Here is a 21,822-nt window from a genome sequence, read left to right as displayed (position 1 = left end):
TCTCCAAGTGGTGTTCAACATGGAAGAGTACTGACTCATCAGCTGAGGGAGGTGGTAATCAGTAGGAGGTTTCCTTGCCCATGTTTGACCTGATGCCATGAGACTTCATGGGGTCCGGAGTCGTTGTTGAGGATCCTTTGGCAACTCCCTCCATATTGTATACCACTGTCCCACCACCTCTGCTGAGTCTGTCCTGCCGGTGGCACAGGACATACCAGGAGATGGTGATGATGGCGTCAGAGACTCTGTCTGTAAGGTATGATTCCGTGAGTATGACTACGTTAGGCTGTTGCTTGACTCGTCTGTGGGACAGCTCTCCCAACTTTGGCACAAGCCCCCAGATGTTAGTAAGGAGGACTCTGCAGAGTTGACAGGGCTGGCTTTGCCATCGTCATTTCTGGTGCATGGTCGATGCCAGGTGGTCCGTCCGGTTTCATTCCTTTTTATTGACTTTGTAGCGGTTAGATACAACGGAGTGGCTTGCTAGGCCATTTCAGAGGGCATTTAAGAGTCAACCACATTGCTGTGGGTCTGGAGTCACATGTAGGCCAGACCAGGTAAGGACAGCAGATTTCCTTCCCTAAAAGGACATTAGTGAACCAGATGGGTTTTTACAACAATCGACAGTGGTTTCATGGTCATGGTCATCATTAGATTAGCTTTTAATTCCAAATTTATTAATTGAATTCAAATTCCACCTTCTGCTGTGGTGGGATTCGAACCCATGTCCCCAGAGCAATACTCTGGGTCTGTGCTTCTAGCCCAGTGACAATACCACTACGCCATTGCCTCCCCGCAACTAGCATTCAACTGGCTTACCCTTCCTTTGTCAGATCTAACTTGACCACATCAGGCTAAACGGAGTGTCTCTCTCCCCTGTCAAATCCACCTACTGCTCCAGAATACAAGAATACAAACAAGTGACCCAAAATGGACTTATAATTATCAAGATCATGATAGTAGAGAGATCACAGGAGATGACAAGGACAAAGGGGTGACTATAAAGTTGGAGAGTTTAGAGAGAACAAGCAGTCATTGAATTCAGAGGAAAGATTCAAGGAGATGAGATAGACATTGAAATCACTGTGGATGTGGAGTCAGTCACTCATTGCAGAGTCAGTCAAAGAGAAAAGAAAGAAGGATATCTTGGGGAGAAACCTGGTTTGAGAGATAGCAGACATTTAAGGCAAAATGACAGGTCAGTCACTGATTATTGACCCATCGACAGAGTCTGGGGTGCAGTAATTTATACCAGAGTTCTGTCTGTTGATGGACTGAATTGCTCCCTAGTTAAGTTAAAAAAAGATTTACATAGATTTTTGAGCAGGTACAAGTTAAAACAAAGTTTTAGTCATTTATTACATTTTAATATGCACTTTTACACTCACCCATGCAGTTACCATGATGCACAGGGCAACAAGGCACGGACCCAGTAAGTTCCAAAGACCACGGCGGTCTAGTTGCAATGACATAGCAATCAATAAGGAGCCAAGAATAAAAAGTACCTTCAACAATGAAAAGGAAAAGGGATGTATAAATGTACCACTTTCTACAATAAAACATCTAATACCAATACGAAGATGTTAATGCTAATCTAAACCATTGATCTACAAGACTGAAAAAAATCCAGGATCAATGTTTCTTTGCTTTGTCCCTGCTGCCCCTATAGTTTCATGCCTGTTGCAGTTCCTCTCAGGTTAAGCGGCATTAATTACTTCAGTAAGAGGACAAAGTATCTTACTTTTGTGAGAGTTGGCTCACACTTTATCTCGTTGTAAGTTACAATAACCCAGTCATATGAAAATTGTACCACCCTCGGGATCTGGACTGAATATTCATGTTTTTTTGCCTTGTGCTTCTTCAATCTCTCTAAAGGCAGACTGAGCAAGTACTTGGTGAGATGTGGCCAGACACAAGTCAGCAAGTAGTTTGTTTGAAAAAAAATAAGGTGAAGCTACAGAACAATAGTTACAATCTGACTAATTAAATTCAATCCATACAATCTACTGCATAAATATACAAAATACAAATATATTTCCCCACACCCACACCAAAATCATTGGGTTGTCCGACTTGACTTAAGCTTCTAACTAACCTCTTGAATCAAGAAAAGCCCTCAACTTTAGTGAACAAGCAGCTTTCACAGCCTTCCTGTTTCAAAAGCCTAATACCTGTGTTTAATTCCTCTACTTGTTCAGAGAACAAGTGTTGCCAGGCCCCTTACTGAGCACCTGGAACCAGTATTTCTCCAACAAATTGGTGAGTAGTTTATTAATTACCAATACAAGCTTAACAAACTGCTCATTATTCAAAGTCCACGGGAAAATAATCCCATCTTATTAACATTTTAAATTCTTATGCTCTCAGACTCAAAAATAAAAATTGGGCGAATGCACTACATTTTAAAACATTTTTAACAGTAACTTGACATTCAAAATATTACTGTGGAAAAATGGTCAAAAAAATCCCAAAACACCCCTATGAAAAATAATTGTTAATACTCACATATTTAAGGACAGATTTTAACCTTGCCATACACAGAATTGTAACCCACACTGATAGAACTGAGCCAAGGAAATCACAGTATTGAAGCGTATCATATTCCATAATGCACATGACAGCAATTCCTGGTTGATCACATGCATGATAAAACTGTAAGGAATAATATTTTTTTAATAGTCATTCAATTGGTAATTCAAATTTTTATCAGACTTAAAACATACTTTAAATGGTCGTTTCCTCACATGACTTTTATTTATATTGTGTGGGTGTGTGTGTGTGTAATTAATAGCCTTGTTGGCATGGTCCTACACTATAAACCCAGATGTCAAAGTTCAAATCCCACCATTACAAGTGTATGAAACTGAATTAATTAAATCTGGTAATTTGTGCGCTAGCACCGGATGATAACCATGGATTGTCATAAAAATCGAACTGGTTCGTTAATGCCCTTTGTGAATGAAACCGGCCACTTCATGGTCGACTCTTAATGTCTGACATATGAAAATGACAGACAGGAAAATACCCACTAGTCCATCTAGCCTATACCATATAGTTTTGATGCCTAGTGCATTACAATATAGACATTCCCCAAGCTAAAAAGAGTGGCCAACTCAGGTTTGACATATTCATAGTGTTTCCTTACCCCCCAATTGCTTCAAACCTGTCATATCTATTTTTTTCCAGCTCTGCTGAAAGGTCACCAATCTGAAATGTTAACTGTTTCTCTCTCCACAGATGCTGTCTGACCAGCTGAATATTTCCAGCATTTTCTGTTTATAGATCAGATTTCCAGCATTCACAGTATTTTGTCTTTATATGACACCCTCCTGCACAGATAGCAAACTTCCTCAAAAGTCACCCTAAAAGTCTATTTATTACACCAACGTTACTTTCAAATCTATTAGCTGTTCATTAACTTTATATTGGTTTTATAATATAGACTTGCTTTTTGCATTCAGCGCAACCTTTTTAAACAGAAGACAAACAGCCCAATAAACATAGCTGAAAGAAGGGGAAGCTCATGCCACATCATGTTTGACCCATATTGCATAGAGTTATAATGGCTCAGAAGGCAGCCATTCGGCCCATCAAGTCCATGCTTCTCTTTCCACAGATGCTGCCAGACCTGCTGAGTGGTTCCAGCATTTCTTGTTTTTATTTCAGATTTCCAGCATCCGCAGTATTTTGCTTTTATTTGAAAGTCCATGCTGGCTGTGTACAGCATTCCAATCAGTCCCATTCCCTGGCTCTATCCCCACAGCTCTGTAACTTTATTTCCCTCAATTGCCCACTTTTTGGAATCATTCATTGTCTCCACTTCCACCACCCTCACAGGCAACGGGTTCCAAGTCATTACCACTCGTTGCGTAAAAAAGCTTTTACACAATCCCCCCGCCCCGCACCTCTTGCCCATTTCATGTGACAGAAGGATGATTTAAAATGACATCTTTAGAGTTGAAAATTGTACTTTCAATCAGAAAACACAGTTATTATTTCATGCCATTACTTAACTGGATCAGTCACAAATACTGTGGCTACAAGAGCACTAAAGAGGCTGTCTCCCCAAAACCTCACTGCTATCTACAAGGTGCACTGTAGCAACTCGCCAAGGTTTCTTAGACAGCACCTTCCAAATTGGCGACCTCTGCCAACTAGAAGAACAAGGACAGATGGCACATGGAAACACCACCTCCTCCAAGTCGCACCCCACATTGACTTGGAAAAGATCATTGCTCCTTTATTCTTTACCGAACAGCACTGTAGGTGTACTTACACCACAAGACTGCAGCGGTTCAAGCAGTGGCTCACCACATTCTCAAGGACAATTAGGGATGGGCAATAAATTCTGGCCTTGCCAGTTATTCCCACATTTCATGAACAAATAAAAAAAATTTGGGAGTAATACGATTATTGATGGCTACTATTTTCACAAAGTGCAAATGCCAGAAGCTGGTTACCAGAAGTAACATTTACTTGCCCCGGCAACTGCTTACTATAATCTTATCATGGTAAAGACAACCTTCAAACAAAATGATATTGAACACATTCATCAAATGGGAATTAAGATGTTATTAACAGTGAGGAACTCCAATGCTCTTCAGTTTACCGTTGAGAAAAACATGGTGAAGAGATACACAGAAGCCTCTACAAAGTAACAGCGATGTACAGCAATCATAATCGGTGGGATGAACATGAGATTACTCAAAGTTAACAAGAGTGTTGCCAGCATTTGCTGCCTGTATGACTGGGCATTGGTATCATCTGTACAGCTCCATCCACTCCAGCCTAAGGAATTTACAAATGAGAAAAAATAATGACTTTTTCCATTCAAAGGAAGCATCAGCAATGCACTAACAAAATACCTAGAAACAATCTGGTTTTATAGAAACATAAAAAGTATTACTTCAGATAAAATTTAATTATATACATATACACACACAAAAGAACCATTTAACGGTTCTGCATTACAATTCACCGCTGCAAAAGTTAAATCAAGCATCAATAACTACTCATACCTAAATGAGTTTGCTGGTCAGTTACAACAGTAAGACTTCCATACATTGCTGCTGCGTTATGCATTATATATGATTCGGTGTACATAATACACACAGAGCAACGGAGAGGCAGATTGCCTTGCACAGTGATTTACAGATAACTCAGGGGTGAAACTCTGGTGAGCAAAACTGGCAAATAGGTATACTGCTGTAGCTACCAATTGTTGTTTGAAAGCACTTTGATCACCTTCACAATCCAAGCAGGGGCAATGAGTTTGAACAAAAAACATTAGAATTAGAATTTGAACTTATTACCACTAGAATTAAATTTAATGCTCCCTCCACTCAAGATTCACTTTTTGAAATAGCTGAAGCATGATCAAAGCAACAACGTGCACAAAAGTAGTTTTCTGTAATTTTCGGGAGGGAATAAGTAGAAGAAAACAATGAGAAATTGTGCGCTGGTAAAATAGTAACGTCTCCAATTACATTCGCTGTCAATATCAGCAAAGTCTGTACCTCTTTAGAAAATTAAGAGGGTTGAGGGAATTTACAGGTACGGACTAACACTTTACTGGAATGAAGCATTTTGACCTGCATTTTGGACAGGGAGCTTCTTGGACAATGTCTCCTTAACATAAGGTACAAATCCAGATCCTTAGATACCTAGTTATCTTCTTCTTCTTTGGCCTCCTTGTCTTGAGAGACAATGGGTAAGCGCCTGGAGGTGGTCAGTGGTTTGTGAAGCAGCGCCTGGAGTGGCTATAAAGGCCAATACTAGAGAGACAGACTCTTCCACAGGTGCTGCAGAAAAAAATTGGTTGTTGGGGCTGTTACACAGTTGGCTCTCCCCTTGCGCTTCTGTCTTTTTTCCTGCCAACTGCTAAGTCTCTTCGACTCGCCACTCTTTAGCCCCGCCTTTATGTCTGCCCGCCAGCTATGGTGATCGCTGGCAACTGACTCCCACGACTTGTGATCAATGTCACAGGACTTCATGTCGCGTTTGCAGACGTCTTTAAAGCGGAGACATGGACGGCCGGTGGGTCTGATACCAGTGGCGAGCTCGCTGTACAATGTGTCCTTGGGGATCCTGCCACCTTCCATGCGGCTCACATGGCCAAATCATCTCAAGCGCCGCTTGACTCAGTAGTGTGTATAAGCTGGGGATGTTGGCTGCCTCGAGGACTTATTATAAACTAAGATTCTAATGCACAGGGCAGAAGTGGAATAAAAATTGGACTGTGTAAAAAGTTTAAAAGAAGCATTTTGTAATGGACCATACAATCTTACTTCTAAGGGGCACAGAAAGAGCGATCTCCACTTTCAGACAAAGAATGGCCTTGAAACTACTGCTCCAAGGTAGATGTAGTTTTTAATGCAAGATGAGTGACCCACTCACTGCTTCTGCACAGTTGTACCTACCGGCTTTGCAAACACATGCAGCATAAAGATATCCATGAGTTTGAAGAAGCCTGCACTCTCCATATACACCACAATCCCCAATACAGGGGCTCAACCCAGTTGATACAGTTACCAGAGCAGAAACCTTTCCACAGGTCTGATTGCTAAAAGACAGAAAATTAGGATTAATATTTTCAGCTAATGCTCTAAGTACAAAAATTACTTTTTTCCCCTTTCATGAAGTGGTAATTAATGATTAAATTTCAGGAAGAGTACCACAGAGAACAGCAGGATTCATGTTACTCGACCAAACAGGTTATAAAAATGTTAAACCCAATACAGTACCAGAGTTGTCCTAGTTTGGTAAAAATAGGATCAGGTTTTCTCTGAACTGCTCCAACTATTAATTTGCATCCTGTTGTTCTGTGTTTACGGTTGCAGTTTACCTACATGCCGCAATACTTTTAATGTCAAGTCCATCTGCCCTGCAAGCATTTCTCCAATGTTAAAATTCAGGCCTGTAAGTCTCTCCTCATAATTTATAAAAGATCCAGTGAAGAACAGAGGTGTTTTCCTTCTGTTCTAACAAATATTCACACCTCAACCAATCCCACCAGAACAGATTAACTATTCATTTATTTGACTAGTTACTTTGGGAACTAATCTGTGAGCAAACTGACTGCTACACTTACCTACTTAGCAGTGACTACATTTCAAAAGTAATTCATTGAATTAAGTGCTTTGAAGTCTAAGGACCCGAGAGGCCCCTATAAATGTATGCTTATTTTTTGATTAGACTGTTGACAGGGTCTCATTCAATGGATACATCAGATGTATGGCTGAAAAACAAAGCCACAGCCAAATCATTCTGCTTCTCAACTTTTGCCTGAAGACAACCATTCATTGTTTACTTCATGTACTTTATACTTACACAAATTAAATTCCATTTGCCACTCCCTTTACCTTGGCTCAAAGGTAGCACCCTCGCCTCAAGAGCCAGAAGGTTGTGTGTTTGAGCCCTACTCCAAAAACATGAGCACATAATCAAGGATGACACTTCAATGCAATACTGCAGAACTGCTGCAATGTTGGAGGTACTGTCTTTTGGATGAACTATTAAACAAAGACCCTGTCTATCCTCTGAAGAGGGTATAAAAAAAACTCATGGTATTATTTAAAGAGCAGGGGAGTTGCTCTGATAAACATTTATTTATCAACCAATACCAAAAGCAGATTATCTGGTAAATTTATTTCATTTCCGTTTGTAACCCTGCTGCTGTGTGCAAATGGCTGTCATCTTTCCCTACATTACAACAGTAACTACACTTCAAAAGTATTTCATTAGCTATAAAGCACTCTGGGCAGCCTCAATTCAAAGAAACTATATAAAAGCAACTTGTTTCTTTTTTATTCTCGGGTGGCATGAACTTTGTATTTTGTTTGGACAAATTTATTCAACTTACCTTTGAATATCTGAACACATTAAAACAAACATACACATCATAGGTTATTGTATTACTGTGTATTGGTCCATTTATGTCAATTAAAGACTATTTGATTTTAAATGAATTATGTCATGATCAACAATGGCCTCACCCTTTATCACTGGGGCACAGGATTTGCAAGGTGAGGTACCAACGGTCAGTTTCTGGGTAAGGAACATGAAGGGATCTTGATAATATTGAAGAATTCATTTTAAGCAGGTATCCCCAAGATAAAGCTTTGAAAAGAAAAACATATTATAAAGTATAAAAACTGAAACTGAAAAAATGTAATCTTAAATATATAGGTTTTAACAATAAAAGTCATGGGGTAGACCCAGTGAACTTTGCCTTTGGAAATAATACTTTTTTTTCCCAAAACATTCTTTCACATTTATTTGCTCTTTCCACCTACAAAAACGATTATACAAAAGTAATGCATGCAGTGGGACCCTGAAGATCTAAGTTTTTAGGCTTTCGCAGAGCACTGCCATATTAAAACAACCACTCTGAGCTATCAATTTGTTAATATTTTGTGAAAACATCCAAACTACTTCAGGTAGTCACTGCTTGAAGAGATTAGGCTCCACTTTTAAATAGTATCAGAGAAAGAAGCGAGAGATTAGGAACAACCAATGTTAAAAGTATACAAAGAGGATATTAAAAGGAGTCAGATGGAAGTTTCATATTTATGGAAATTCTTTAAAGCCTATCTAGGCAAAAAGCTGGTCAATTTAAATTCTCCTACACATTTTTGACCTTCCATATTGAAAGAGTGAATTAAAACTTTCTTCCCAGCTTACTGAAATATATATCTAGTCTAAGATCCTGTTAGCCTGAAAAGATTCCAGAACCTGGATTCTCAGATGAACAGACACCCATTGAAAGGAGTTTTATGTAAAGTCTGTAATCCATTGGAGTTCCATTTCAGGCACCTACCAAGATCCCAGAGGTGTACCCCCCTGAATTTAATTTCACCGAGATATTCCACCTGCAGAATATAAAAACTAAGCTAAAACTGGCCTCATACTAATTACTTCAACCAATGATAAATTCTAACCACAACAAAAGCAAATTACTGTGAATGCTGGAAAACAAATAAAAACAGAAAATGTTGGAAATACACAGCAGTTCAGGCAGCATCTGTGCAGAAAGAAACAGAGTTAACGTTTCAGGTCAATGACCTTTCATCAGAACTGGAAAAAGTTAGAAATGTAATAGGTTTTAAGCAAGTACAGAGGCAGGGAAAAGGGGGAAGGGGAAGAATAAAAGGGAAGGTCTGTGATAGGGTGGAAGCAGGAGAGATTAAAATGACAAAAAGGATGATAGTGCAAGGCAAAATGACATAGTAATGGAACAAGAAACAAAAGATGGGTTAAAGGAGGTATGAATGGCAATAGCAGAATTATTACTAACATTTGCTGTCTAAAAAAAAAATGGGTACGGTGGTTACGATCTGAAATTGTGGATCTCAATGTTGAGTCTGGAAGGTTGTAAGGCGGTCCCTGGCTTCAACCTCGCTTGAGGACAGTGCTCAACTGAATCCACACTGGGTACGGACAGTGTGGCCTCCTGCTCCATAAGTGGAAGGTGAGGGATGACCCAAAGTGCGATTGTGCCGATGAGTCTCAGACCACGGAACACATCACATCAACTAAGATCTGCTGCAGCAGGCGCCTCATTTCTCCACACGGCATCTCAGGAGGCAGTTGGATAGATAGTCAAAATCAGCGTCCCATTATAAGCTTTCCCCATCATACAAAAGTAGTAGTCTCAAGCTTCCTCTGAGCTCCAACAGTGTAGGAGATCAAGGATAGGGAGGTCAGAGTGGGAGTGCAGCAGAGAATTAAAATGGAAAGCACTCGCCCAAGCTGCATTAGTTCTTCCCAGTGTAGTGGAGACTGCCTCAGGAGCAGCGAAAACAGTATTCTGAATTGAAAGTACTAGCAAATTGCTGTTTCACCTGGAAAGAATGCTTGTGGTCCTGGATGGTGGGAAGGGAGGTGGTAAAAGAGCAAGAGTTGCATCTCCTATGCTTAAATGGAGAAGTAGGAGTGGGCGTTAAGGATAACTGAAGAGCGGACCAGGGTGTTGCAGAGGGGCTCATCACCATCTTCTCAAGGGCAATTAGGGACGGGCAACAAATGCTGGCCTTGCCAGCGATGCTCACCTCCCATGAAAGAATTTTTTTTAAAGTCAATGCAAGGAGAAGGAAAGATGTGGTTAGTAGAGGTAGAAATGGTGGAGGCTGGTGGGATAGGAAGTGTGGACAAGGGGAACACTTTTGTTATTCTGGGGAGGAAGGGGAAGGGGCGAGAACAGCAGTGTGGAAAATGGAACAGTCAGGGTTGAGGGAATCCTCAGTTGAGAAAAAAGGTGGATGGATCGGAAGCACTGGCATGGAAGGTGGTACCGTCAGAACAGATGCGACTGAGACACAGGAACTATGGGAATGGAATATATTCATTTTAGGAAACAAGATGAAAGAAAGTGTAGTCAAGATAGCTGTGGCAGTTCTAGCTTATAGTTGACATTAGTCAATGGACATGTGAAGCTGATGGAAGGGTGGAAATTGAAAGCAAAGGTAATGAAATTTTTCAGTTCGGGGTGACAGCAAGAACACTACTGCACTAGTAATCCAGAGACCCAGACTAATGTTCTGAAGTCACAAGTTCAAATCCCACTATGGCTGCTGGTGGAATTTAAATCCAATTAATTAATAAATTTGAAATTAAAAAGCTAGTCTCAGTAATGACGACCATGAAACTACACAATTGTAGTAAAAACTCATCTGGTTCACTAATATCTTCTAGGGAAGGAAATCTGCTGTCTTTATCCGGTCTGGCCTACATGTGACTCCAGACCACAGTAACATGGTTGACTCTCAACTGCCCTTTGAAATGGCCTAGTAAGCCACTCAGCTGTATCGAACCACTACAGAAAAGTCAAAAAAGAATAAAACTAGACAGACCATGTGGCATTGACACAAGCACTGGAAACGATAAAGGCACATTCTGCCTCATCTGGGAACTTGTGCCAAATGGGGAGAGCTATCCTGCAGACTAGTCAAGCAATAGCCTGACAGTCATGCTCACTGCATTATAGCTGACAGTTAATGTCCCAGATTCTACCATCACCATCTCTGGGTACGTCCTGTCCCAGCAGCAGACCCGTCAGTCAGGAGAGTGTGGTCCTAAGAGTCCTCAACATTGACTCCAGACACCATAATGTCTCATGGTATCTGGTCAAACATGGGTAAGGAAACGCCCTGATTACTACCAACTGCCCTCCCTCAGCTGATGAATTAGTACGCCTCCACGTTGAATACCACTTGCAAGAAGCACTGAGGTTGCAAGGGAACAGCATGTATGCTTGGTGGGGGACTTTAACGTCCATCACCAACAGTGATTCAGTAGCACCACTACTGACTGAGTTGACCGAGTCCTGAAGGACATATCTGCGGCAGGTGGTGAAGAGCAAACAAGAGGGAAAAACCTACTTGACCTTTCCCTCACCAATCTACCTGTCACAGATGCATCTGTCCATGACAGTATTGGTATAAGTGACCATCATACAGTCGTTGTGGAGACAAAGTCCCATCTTCACACAGAGAATACCCTCCATGGTGTTGTGCAGCAATACCACCTTGCTGAATGCGTAGATTCAAAACAGATCTAGCAGCTCAAAAATGGGTAATGAGGCGCTGGGGCCATCAGCAGCAGAACGGTATTCAACCACAATGTGTAACCTCATGGCCCAGCATATCCCTCACTCTACCATTTCCATCAAGTCAGAGGATCAACCCTGGTTCAATGGGGAGTGCATGAGACCATGCCAGGATAAGCACCAGGCATACCCAAGAACAAGGTGCTTACCTGTCGAAGCTATAGCACAGGACTACATGCATGCTAAGCCGAGGAAGTAGCATGCATGAGAGGGGTAAGCAATCAATAATGTCCCAGAGAACAACCAACGGATCAGATCAAAGCTCTGCAGTCTTGCCAGATCCAGTCATAAATGATAGACAATTAAACAACTAATGGGAGAAGAAAGCTGAACAAATTCATCCTCAATGATGGCGGAACCCAGCATGAGTGCTAAGACAAGGCAGAAACATTCACAGCCATCTTCAGACAGAAGTGCCGAGTGCATGAAACATCTTGACCACCTCCTGAGGTCTCCACCATCACAAATGCCAGTTTTCAGCCAATTTGGTTCATTTTATGCGATATCAAGAAACAACTGAAGGTAGTGGATACAGGAATGATATGGGCCCCGACAACATCCCAGCTGCAGTACTGACGACTTCTGCTCCAGAACTAGCCACACCCCTAACCAAGCTGTTCCACTACAGCTAAAACACTGGCATCTACCCAGCAATGTGGAAAATTGCCCAAGTATGTTCCGTCCACAAAAAACAAGACAAATCCAATCCAACCAATTACTCCTCTATCAATCTACACTCAATCAGCAAAGTGATGGAACATGCCGTCAACAGTGCTATCAAGTGACACTTACTCAGCAACAACCTGCTCACCGATGCTTAGCTTGAGTTCTGCCAGGGCCACTTGGCTCCAGGCTTCATTACAGTCTTGGTCCAAATATGGACAAAAGAGCTGAACTCCACAGGTGAGGCGAAAGTGACTGCCCTTGACATCAAGGCAACATTTGGCATCAAGGAGTCCTAGGAAAATTGAAGCAAATGGGAATCATGGGTAAAACTCTCCACTGGTTGGAGTCATACCTAGCACAAAGGAAGATGATTGTGGCTGTTGGAGGACAATCACCTCAGTCCTAGGACACTGCTGCAAGAGTTCCTAGGATAGTGACCTAGGCCCAACCATCTTCAGCTGCTTTCTCAATGACCTTCCCTCCATCAGAAGATCAGAAGTGGAGATGTTCGCTGATGATTGCGCTGTGTTCAGTACCATTTGCGAATCCTCAGATCCTGAAGCAGTCTGTACTTGCATGCAGCAAGACCTGGACAACGTTCAGGATTGGGCTGATAAGTGATAAGTAAGATTGAAGCCACGCCTGTGTCAGGCAATGACCATTTCCGAAGAAGGGTCACTGACCCGAAACGTTAACTCTGCTTCTCTTTCCACAGATGCTGCTAGACCTGCTGAGTGAATCCAGCATTTCTTGTTTTTGTGACCATTTCCCCTTGATGTTCAACTGCATTACCATCGCTGAATCCCCTATCAACATGCTGGGAGTTACTATTGACCAGAAACTTAACTGGACCAGCCATATTAACACTGTGGCTGCAAGAGCAGGTCAGAGGGTGGTAAGTCTGTGGAGAGTAACTCACCTCCTGACTCTGCAAAGCCTGTCTACCATCTACAAGGCACAATCCAGTAGTATGATGGAATACTCTTCACTTACCTAGATGAACACAACACCACTTAGGAAGCTCAACACCATCCAAGACAAATCTTGATCGGCACCCCATTCACCACCTTAAATATTCCTTCCCTCCACCACCAGCACACAGCGTCAACCAGTGTAGCAACTCGCTACGGTTCCTTCAACAGCACCTTCCAATCTTAGAGGTCTAGGTAGCGACCTCTACCACTTAGAAAGACAAGGGCAGCAGAAGCATGGGACTATCAGCACCTCCACGTTCCCCTCCAAGCCACACACAACCCTGACTCAGAACTATATCACCATTCCTCCACTCTCACTGGGTAAAAATCCTGGCATTCCTTTACTAACAGCACTCGGGGTTTACCTACACCACATGGACTGCAATGGCTCATGGCAGCAGCTCACCAGCACCTTCTCAAGGGCAATTAGGGATGGGCAACAAATGCTGGCCTTGCCAGGGATGCTCACATTCCAGGAACAAATGAAAAAACCTGCATCAATAATCAGTGTACTGGAATAAGAGGTAAAGGAGGAGTGAGGTAAGAACTGAGTAGCATGGGAACATAGAATGGTCCACATATCCCACAAAAAAAGGGAGGAATAGCTTGACTGTTGGCAATATCTAGTGCCTACTGGGAGATTGATCCCATCAGAAAGGGTATAACTACGAAAGGTTTTCCATTGGTGAAAAGCCAGTTAAATCTAACTCCTGTTGAACAGCTCCATACACTGGAATGCACATCAAAAATTTAGCAGCAATCCCCCATGATGTTCTGTCTATTAATTTGTCACGGCAAAAGATAAAAATGTACTGCATAATGTTTAGTTGCACAATTTGCCTCTGAAAAGAAGGAGAACATCATGGTACGCTGTTGAAAACTAAATTCAAAAGATGTCCCAAATTAATCTGGGACAAAGGTTATGAAAAAAATTATTGTAAAGAAATTCAAAAAACAAAAGCACATGTCTTTTAAACCCAAATTCTGCACAAGCAGCTCTAAGATTAGAGAAGAACTCAGTGGGATTTATAAAGGAATACAACGTAGAAGCAATCATCTGAAAGCAGATGTAAGGCTGACAAGAGATTTGTAGAATTTTCATACAGATTCATTCATTTTTAAGACAGATTTTCAATTAAAGTTAAATGCACCATAAAACTGAAAAAATATTGTATATTCAAACTCAAATATGAAACTGCATTAGATAATCTCTAGAATTTCATTGTATTTGTGAACTAATGTGTACCTTCTCTGCAGTTTATGGAATTGACATCTAGGGACATCACAGGAGACCCAGCACTTAAACAGGCAAACACGGTTGCATTTTCATTGGATAGTGAAGTCTAAAAGATTGAAAACAATTTTCTTACTCATCCCTCAATAATAAACCATTTATGTCTATACAGAGCAAAATACTAACACATCTGGAAAGGTGTCCTGTTACTTCCAGATTCTAATTGTAGAACAAAATGGATTTCAAATACAATGGATCTGAGACATTGTATGAAGGAAGGCTAATAAAGGATGTCACTGACATATATAAAGTTGTTCAAAAGGTATGCAAGGAAAACTCAAATCACTGCTTCAAAGTTGGTTAGGAAAATAGGACCAGAGGAAATAAATAGGGATAAGCAGAAAAGTAAATCTAGAACGGATGGAAAACTTCTTTATACCAAATGTTTGATCACTCCTTGAGTAATCTAACAAACAAGGTAGTAAAAGGTTAATATTGAGATTATTCAAAATACAATTAAATGCTGCCAGTTAGTCTATTTGAAGACTGAGCTTCAATGGGTCAAATGGTGCTTTTGAAACCCTGACTTTTCTTCCTAACACATCCAAAATTACAAAATTTCAGATCCTATTTTTTCTGAACACATGTGTAAAACTCCAATTTTAGTCTTGTACCCAGAGAAAATATAAAAAATATACTGCATTTTTGCAACAGCGTTGTCATAACTGATCTGCACTCATAGTTGAACAGTTGCTAAAAACTCAGTCAGATTAAACCCCATTTCCAGCATCCAAAATCTGAAGTAGAAAAAGCTGGTTCTGATGAAGGGTCTGAATCCAAAGCACTAACTTTGCCCATTATCTCTACAGATGTTGACGATGAGTGTTCCAAACATTTTTTGCTTTTGTTTCCAATTTCCAGCAGTTAAAGCAATTGTTACCAATAATTAAATTAACAACTTTCAATCGCAACAAAATGTAACATTCAACTTGGATTGGTATCATGCTGAAAAGAGTGCATGGCATCACCAGTGAAATGCTACATAACGTAAGTTTTAAGTCTTGGTTCAAAATATGAAGATGGTATATATGACACCAAGCAAGCAGACTACAAAAACTAGCCAAATGTTGCTTAAGGAGAACAGAAGGGATTAGGCTTTGTACAAACATTTTAAATTATTCATAATCTGCTCAATTGTAAAGAAACAGTTTACTGGAATTAATGGGCCAAATTGTTGAAAGTGAGAGTTGATAACATTGTAGTGAGGGAGCAGAGCATCTGTGACTTGAATGAATGAGGTAAGCAACTGTGCATCTCCTTAACCAATCATATTGAAGAATTGTGAAATTACCAGTGCTAGGACTGAGAAAGAAGGGTAAATTAGAGTGGGTGAATAATGTCAAATCAGGTACAGAAAGAGAAATAAAGGGAGGGAAAGATAGAGCGAGAGAGACAGGAAGGAACACATAAAAAGAATACATTTTTAAAATCTCTAACCTTAAGGAATGAGACTCCAGATTTGTAATAGTTTTTTTTAATGCCAGAGTGGGTTACTGGCAGCAATAATACTCATCACGTATTTAAAAGGTTTCTTAGACACAAATGGGCGAGACTTAATTTTCTTAACCACCATGCAAATACAGCAATTCAATGCATTTCAATGGTGAGGCAGACAGCAAGATGTCATTTTTGCAAAGCTAATGCCATAGCAATGCAACTTAGAAAGCAACCTTTGGATATTTGAGCTTAACTGCAAGTCTGTCCCTCACCTGAAGTTGCTGCATCATTTATACCTAAATAAAGGAGAGTGCCAATAGCCTCAGTGTTATCGTGACAGCAAATTAAGATCTGATAAAATGTCTCTCTCCTGCCCCCCTTCATCTCCTGTGGTTGACTGTACCTAGGAGCATCTAACTTCAAGAAATAAGCTGCACCATTTCTCACTCATGCTGTAGCAGAACAAATCTGATAGAAGTTTCCAAAATTCAGGGGAATTGAAGAACATAGCAGAATACAACCAATAAAAGACATTAATGCAAATACATCAGTAGCCCAAAATTAAAGCGGCAGCGTGAATTAGCCTGATACGGCAGCTCAAGAATATCATCTGAAGAGGCCTCACAACAAATACAGAACTATACCTTATTTAATTGCAAATTCAATATGATCGTTCCACCACTGTCCCTTCCTGTATTCAAGTTCAGTGGAAGAATTATCGGATATTCAGAGATGACAGATATATCTGGTCCATTCAAAACAAAAAATCTCACAGAAACAACATCCACAGCTTCTCTAAGAACGGGTTGATTACGAAAACATGATTTGCCGTTGTTAACTGGTTCAGTTTTGTTTAGCTGTATGTCTACTCCCAACATATGCAGATTCTTCATTACTGTACCATTGCTTGACAGAGTGAAGTTATTAAACAAAACAGGAAAGGATTCACCATCGACAGGAACACATACTGCAAGAGATAAAGCAAAGCCTGTATTTAGATGCCTTTGTACTATGTAGACAATGTTACCTCTTGAATAATGCAAACATTAAATCTGTAAACAACTCTCATCTAGTTTAATTTTAAAAACTAGGAGAAAAAATCCTTATATGGACAATAAGAGGACAGCCCACAACTAGAACATCTGCCGTTAGTTCAACAATAATGTAGTGCAAAAGCAGAGTGAGGATCAACTGGTTTATTAAAAGATAAAAGTAAATCAATTCCTCTGAAGTGCAAGTAGGTCATTGGTAGGTGCTCAAACTTTATTTTAACAAAGGTTAGTAAAGAGGAATGATATTGTTCCAAAATATTGTACCACAAGGTGGTAAAATATCAATCTCACCCACAGTTCCTGAAAGTTCCTCATCTCTGTTGCATCATTGCAGGATGTACCAAATGACATCCACATAGCTCCTCATAAAGACACAAGAGCTAAACATTAGGAAGGCCAAAGCCATCATTTTCACCGACACCCCATCCCCACCACAAATTTCATAACCTTGCCAATGATTTCATCCCTTTCCTAGCCATCGTCTCAGATTGAACCAAACTGTTTTTCACGTCAACATCCTACTGTACTCTCAACTGGGCATGTTTTCAACACAAAAAAACACCTACTTTCATCCACCTTCCAGTCACAGCCCAAATGCTGCAAAAACTCTCATTCATGCCTTTGTTATGTCTAGACCAAACTACTCCAATGCTCTCCCGGACTACCTTCCATCCTCCATTCTCTGTGCAGTTCAGCGCATCTAATATTGAGTCCTACCCCACACCAAGTCCTGCTCAGCCAATGCCTCCAATTCAAAATTCTCAACTTGATGTTCAGATTGCTTCAAGGTTTTGCTTCTCCTATATCTCTATAACCTCCACCAGACCTATGAAGCCCACCATCTCCCAGAACTATTCATTTAATCAATTCTGGCCTTGTCTATCTTTCCCCTCACCCCATCATAGCTGGTAACAGCTTCAGCCAACTAGGCCTCACCCTCTGGAATCCCCAGCCCTCAAACACTGCTGTATCTGGACTTCCCTATCCTCTGTAAAACACACCCCTTTATTAAAGATTTTGTTCACCTGTTAATATCCCATCCTACGGCTAAGCGTACATTTTTCTCCAATTAAACCTCTGTGAAATGTCTACATTAAAGGCACTATATAAATGCAAGTTGTTATACATTCACACAACATACTTTTGGGGACCAAGTGATGCAGTGGGTTAAATACTTGTCTTTCACATCTGAAATTAGAATTCAAACCCAGCAGAAATTGATGCTGGCTGCAAAAGTCCTATGTGCATTGAATTTAGGCAGTCTCAGTACAAAGTAGATGATACTTTTCAAAGGTTGGGTTGAGGTGCAGTGTTGGGACAGAGTGAAAGTGTCTTTACTCGGATTAATAATGCCAAATATTAATTCGAAGTGCAGATTGGAATGTGGTCAATTTCCTATTACTAGCCTTCTGCGCCTTGATAGGTAAATTGGCCATTATAAATTGTCCCTAGTATAGGTAGGTGGTAGGGAAATATAGGGACAGGTGGGGATGTGGTAGGAATATGGAATTAGTGTAGGATTAGTATAAATGGGTGGTTGATGGTCGGCACAGACTCGGTGGGCCGAAGGGCCTGTTTCAGTGCTGTATCTCTAAACTAAACAACACAGAATTCATTAAAAATAGAACAAACCTGTTAAATAAGCTTCAATATCAAAGGAGATGATCCAGTTAGTGTTGCTACTTTCAACAGTGACTTGCAACCATTTCATCCATGGCGGAGACTCCAGTGTTTTTCTGCATACTACATTTTCACTGCAATTTACAATCTTCAAGTAGGAGTTAGGTAATGCATTTGATCCTATTAAAAGGAGGACAGGACAAGTCTCCACTGGGTGGCTGTTGGCAGCACAGTTTTTAAGATGAATGACCAGTTCCACAGTGTGTTCAGGAATAAAAATTCTGAGGAGAGCCAAAGCAGATTTTGTATTTGTGTACAACTTAATACATTTTAAACAATCTTCCAAAGGATGCTAACTGAGACTTACTTCAAGTGTGCAACCTGATAAGTGGGAGAAAGAGTCAGCCTACGTGAAGTGTTTGGTTCAAGAATAGGCACATTAATCAATCGCTGAACAAACATCTGAGGCTGAAATATGTAGGAGCACTTAGTCGAGAAGCCCTGTGAGGAAAATCAAATGCATGTAACAGTAAATTTGATGTACTCAAGTGTCAATAATTACACGCATTTTAAAGGGTACGGTAGTGTTAGGTTACTGAACTGGTAATTCAGAGGCCTGGACTAATAATCTAGAGAATAAGGTTCAAAAATCTGGAAATAAAAAGGTTATGTACTTGACCATAAAGTTGCTAGATTTCCTTTAAGGAAGAAAACCTTCAGGCCCGGTATATGTTGTGAGACTGGAATTGCACAATGTGTCAACTGCCTTCTGAATTGGTCAAGTAAACCACTAAAAAGCAGGCACACCACCACCTTTTCAGGGCAACTAGGGATGGATAACAAATGCAGGCCCTGCCAATAATGCCTTTAGCCCATGAACAAAAAAAAATTGTATATGCCAATACTATTTTTCCATATTCATTGGGTCAGCTGACTTTTTAGGAAAACTAGAAATAGCAGTCTTGCAGGGTTAGCAAATATAGTTTGGTGCTCAACGTTAGACAAGTGTGCTGTTTCAAACATGAAATGTTAACATTACAAAGCAACAGCAAAAAGACAGAGCAAAAAGGTATACTAGCATAAGTTATTAAATATGCTATTGAAATAGTATGATGCGATGAATCAATGTTTAGTGCCACAACTACAATCCTCAAAATCAGCAGAGTGCTCAATCACTGAATGTGCACTAAAGACCTCCTCTACAGGAAGAAAGGAGGAAAAGAAAACAAATGTTCACGTCAAAACACAATGCAGAAGGGAATCATTTTAGTTGAAGTGTTAGTAAGAAATCCACAACCAATGATGCATAAAGCATTTTTAATGTAATGCTAAAAAGGGCCATCATTCCAAGAGTCAACTTTAACACTAGGGTTTTCAGACAAGAGTTCTACACCATTGAGCACTATATACTATACCTTTACTTCAATTTTGCCATCATCTTTTGGTAGGTGTGCAGCTACAAACCAGTCACCCGAAACAGGGTTGGAAATATTTAAAAAAGTATTACTCTGGACGGCGGACATCAGTGGAATAGTGATGTTGAATGAAGGAAGAGCAACTGTGTTTATTCCAAATTTGGTTTGTAATGGATTGATAACAGGAGGGGCACCTGCCCGAAAATGGCTGTTGAAAAAATGTACAGTAAATTAGATCAAAAAAGTCATGCAAGATATAACCAGAGAATATTTGTATTTGTCAACATATTTTGACTACAAAGCAGAATTCTAAAAAATATTTTAAGCTGTAGACAATGTAGTGATTCACAAATTTCTGGACTGTTGCCTCAAATTAGAGATCTATGCAATTGCTAATTAGCTATATTATGAATTGTTTTTAGTCTGCCCTTTGAATTTTGATTATGCTTAATGGTTACTGAGCATTTCAGTCCTTTTAAAACTTTTATCTAATCCAAGTTTGTAAAAGCCCACATACACAGTGATATTAATATTTTGGCACTCTGGTCCCTTTCCTTTAGAGGCTTGCAAAATCCACCTCATCAGCACAGTATTTTCCGGCACTCGGAAGACAAACAGACGCGCATTTCCATACCAGCTGTACAAGGAAAGTTTTTGAGGAGTTTGAGAGTAATATTCAGATACGTAGGTCGGACCTGATAAAACAAAGTAAATGTAGATAAAACATGAGCAACTTTGACAATTTCAAATTTACAGATATACAGGGCAGCCTTAATAAAGGGCTTTTCAGTGAAAGGAGAGGAATATAATTAAGAGAAAAAGCTTTTGATCTTCATAATTTACAGCAAAGTGCCTCAGGATTTTCTGGAAAATACACTATAAACTGGATGGCATATCTGAAGCCAGTCTGAACCAAACAGAAGCAACTAGGGTCAAAAGCACTAACACATCTGACAGATTCAAAACTACCCAAAATTAAAAGGGCTGGAAAGGGGAAGAAGACTACCTAAAAAAGTTAATGAGAAGGTATGATACTAGTGATGGGTAAAGAACACTAGACCCTTGTGAAAATTAACTCAGAAGTGACAGCAAAATAAGCGCTAGCTAAGAGGGGAAAAATACAAGATAAATCCAGCACAAAAGATAGATTGGGGAAGAGGAACAGAGATAATGCAGTTAGTCACTGGAATATTCTAAGTAAAAGGCACATTTTCTTCAGCTTTCAGGCAGCCTTAAGCTTTGCTCTCAGTTTCAGAACTTTACCTGCTGTGTAATATACGGCAGACTATATTATTATAAACATGCACAGAATTGCACAAGATCTTGCCACACTATAGCTACAGTGATATCTGCAATAAGACAAGTGTATTCACCATATTTTCTCAATTCCTTAAAAGAACAGGTATTGTGAAGCCAATATTTTGAACCTCCTTATGGTGGAGGCTTCACAGGAGATCAGTCACAAAATGTGCATAATCCAGCTAGACTTCTAGGTGGAGAAAACAGGGACTTCATATCAAAAAAGGTAATTTGGATATATAGTATTACAAAAACCACACTGTTGGGGACCAAGTGGTATTTTGGATTATAGCACTATTTCTGGGCTAGATTTAATCTCAGATCCACCTTTCATCTCCCCTTCTTTCATAATGCCTGTTAATACAGATGATGCAGTTCCCATCTAGTGCTTATTCCACACATGGGAGATTCAAAAGACCATTAATCTTAAGCAAGCAAAAGATCAAAAGAAGTGAATTGT

At 40.1% G+C, this 21,822-nt stretch overlaps 1 protein-coding gene across 2 annotated transcripts in view; it reads right to left on the bottom strand.

Moving 5' to 3' along the window:
* Window positions 1-21,822, bottom strand: part of pgap6 (post-glycosylphosphatidylinositol attachment to proteins 6) — a 43,369-nt gene that overhangs the window by 9,746 nt on the left and 11,801 nt on the right. For both annotated transcript variants that reach the window (XM_068056158.1, XM_068056159.1), the window contains exons 2-12: window positions 20,581-20,758; window positions 20,064-20,271; window positions 19,016-19,149; window positions 18,661-18,929; window positions 16,621-16,943; window positions 14,492-14,588; window positions 7,995-8,118; window positions 6,420-6,562; window positions 4,610-4,788; window positions 2,506-2,652; window positions 1,389-1,505 (exon numbers count right to left, since the gene is read on the bottom strand). In XM_068056158.1, coding sequence (XP_067912259.1) covers window positions 1,389-1,505; window positions 2,506-2,652; window positions 4,610-4,788; window positions 6,420-6,562; window positions 7,995-8,118; window positions 14,492-14,588; window positions 16,621-16,943; window positions 18,661-18,929; window positions 19,016-19,149; window positions 20,064-20,271; window positions 20,581-20,758 — 1,919 coding nt within the window. The remainder of the gene's footprint in view (window positions 1-1,388; window positions 1,506-2,505; window positions 2,653-4,609; window positions 4,789-6,419; window positions 6,563-7,994; window positions 8,119-14,491; window positions 14,589-16,620; window positions 16,944-18,660; window positions 18,930-19,015; window positions 19,150-20,063; window positions 20,272-20,580; window positions 20,759-21,822) is intronic.

The sequence above is a fragment of the Heterodontus francisci genome, chromosome 24, assembly GCF_036365525.1.
Source record: "Heterodontus francisci isolate sHetFra1 chromosome 24, sHetFra1.hap1, whole genome shotgun sequence".
NCBI lineage: Eukaryota > Metazoa > Chordata > Chondrichthyes > Heterodontiformes > Heterodontidae > Heterodontus > Heterodontus francisci.
This window is presented reverse-complemented; position numbering and strand designations above follow the sequence as displayed.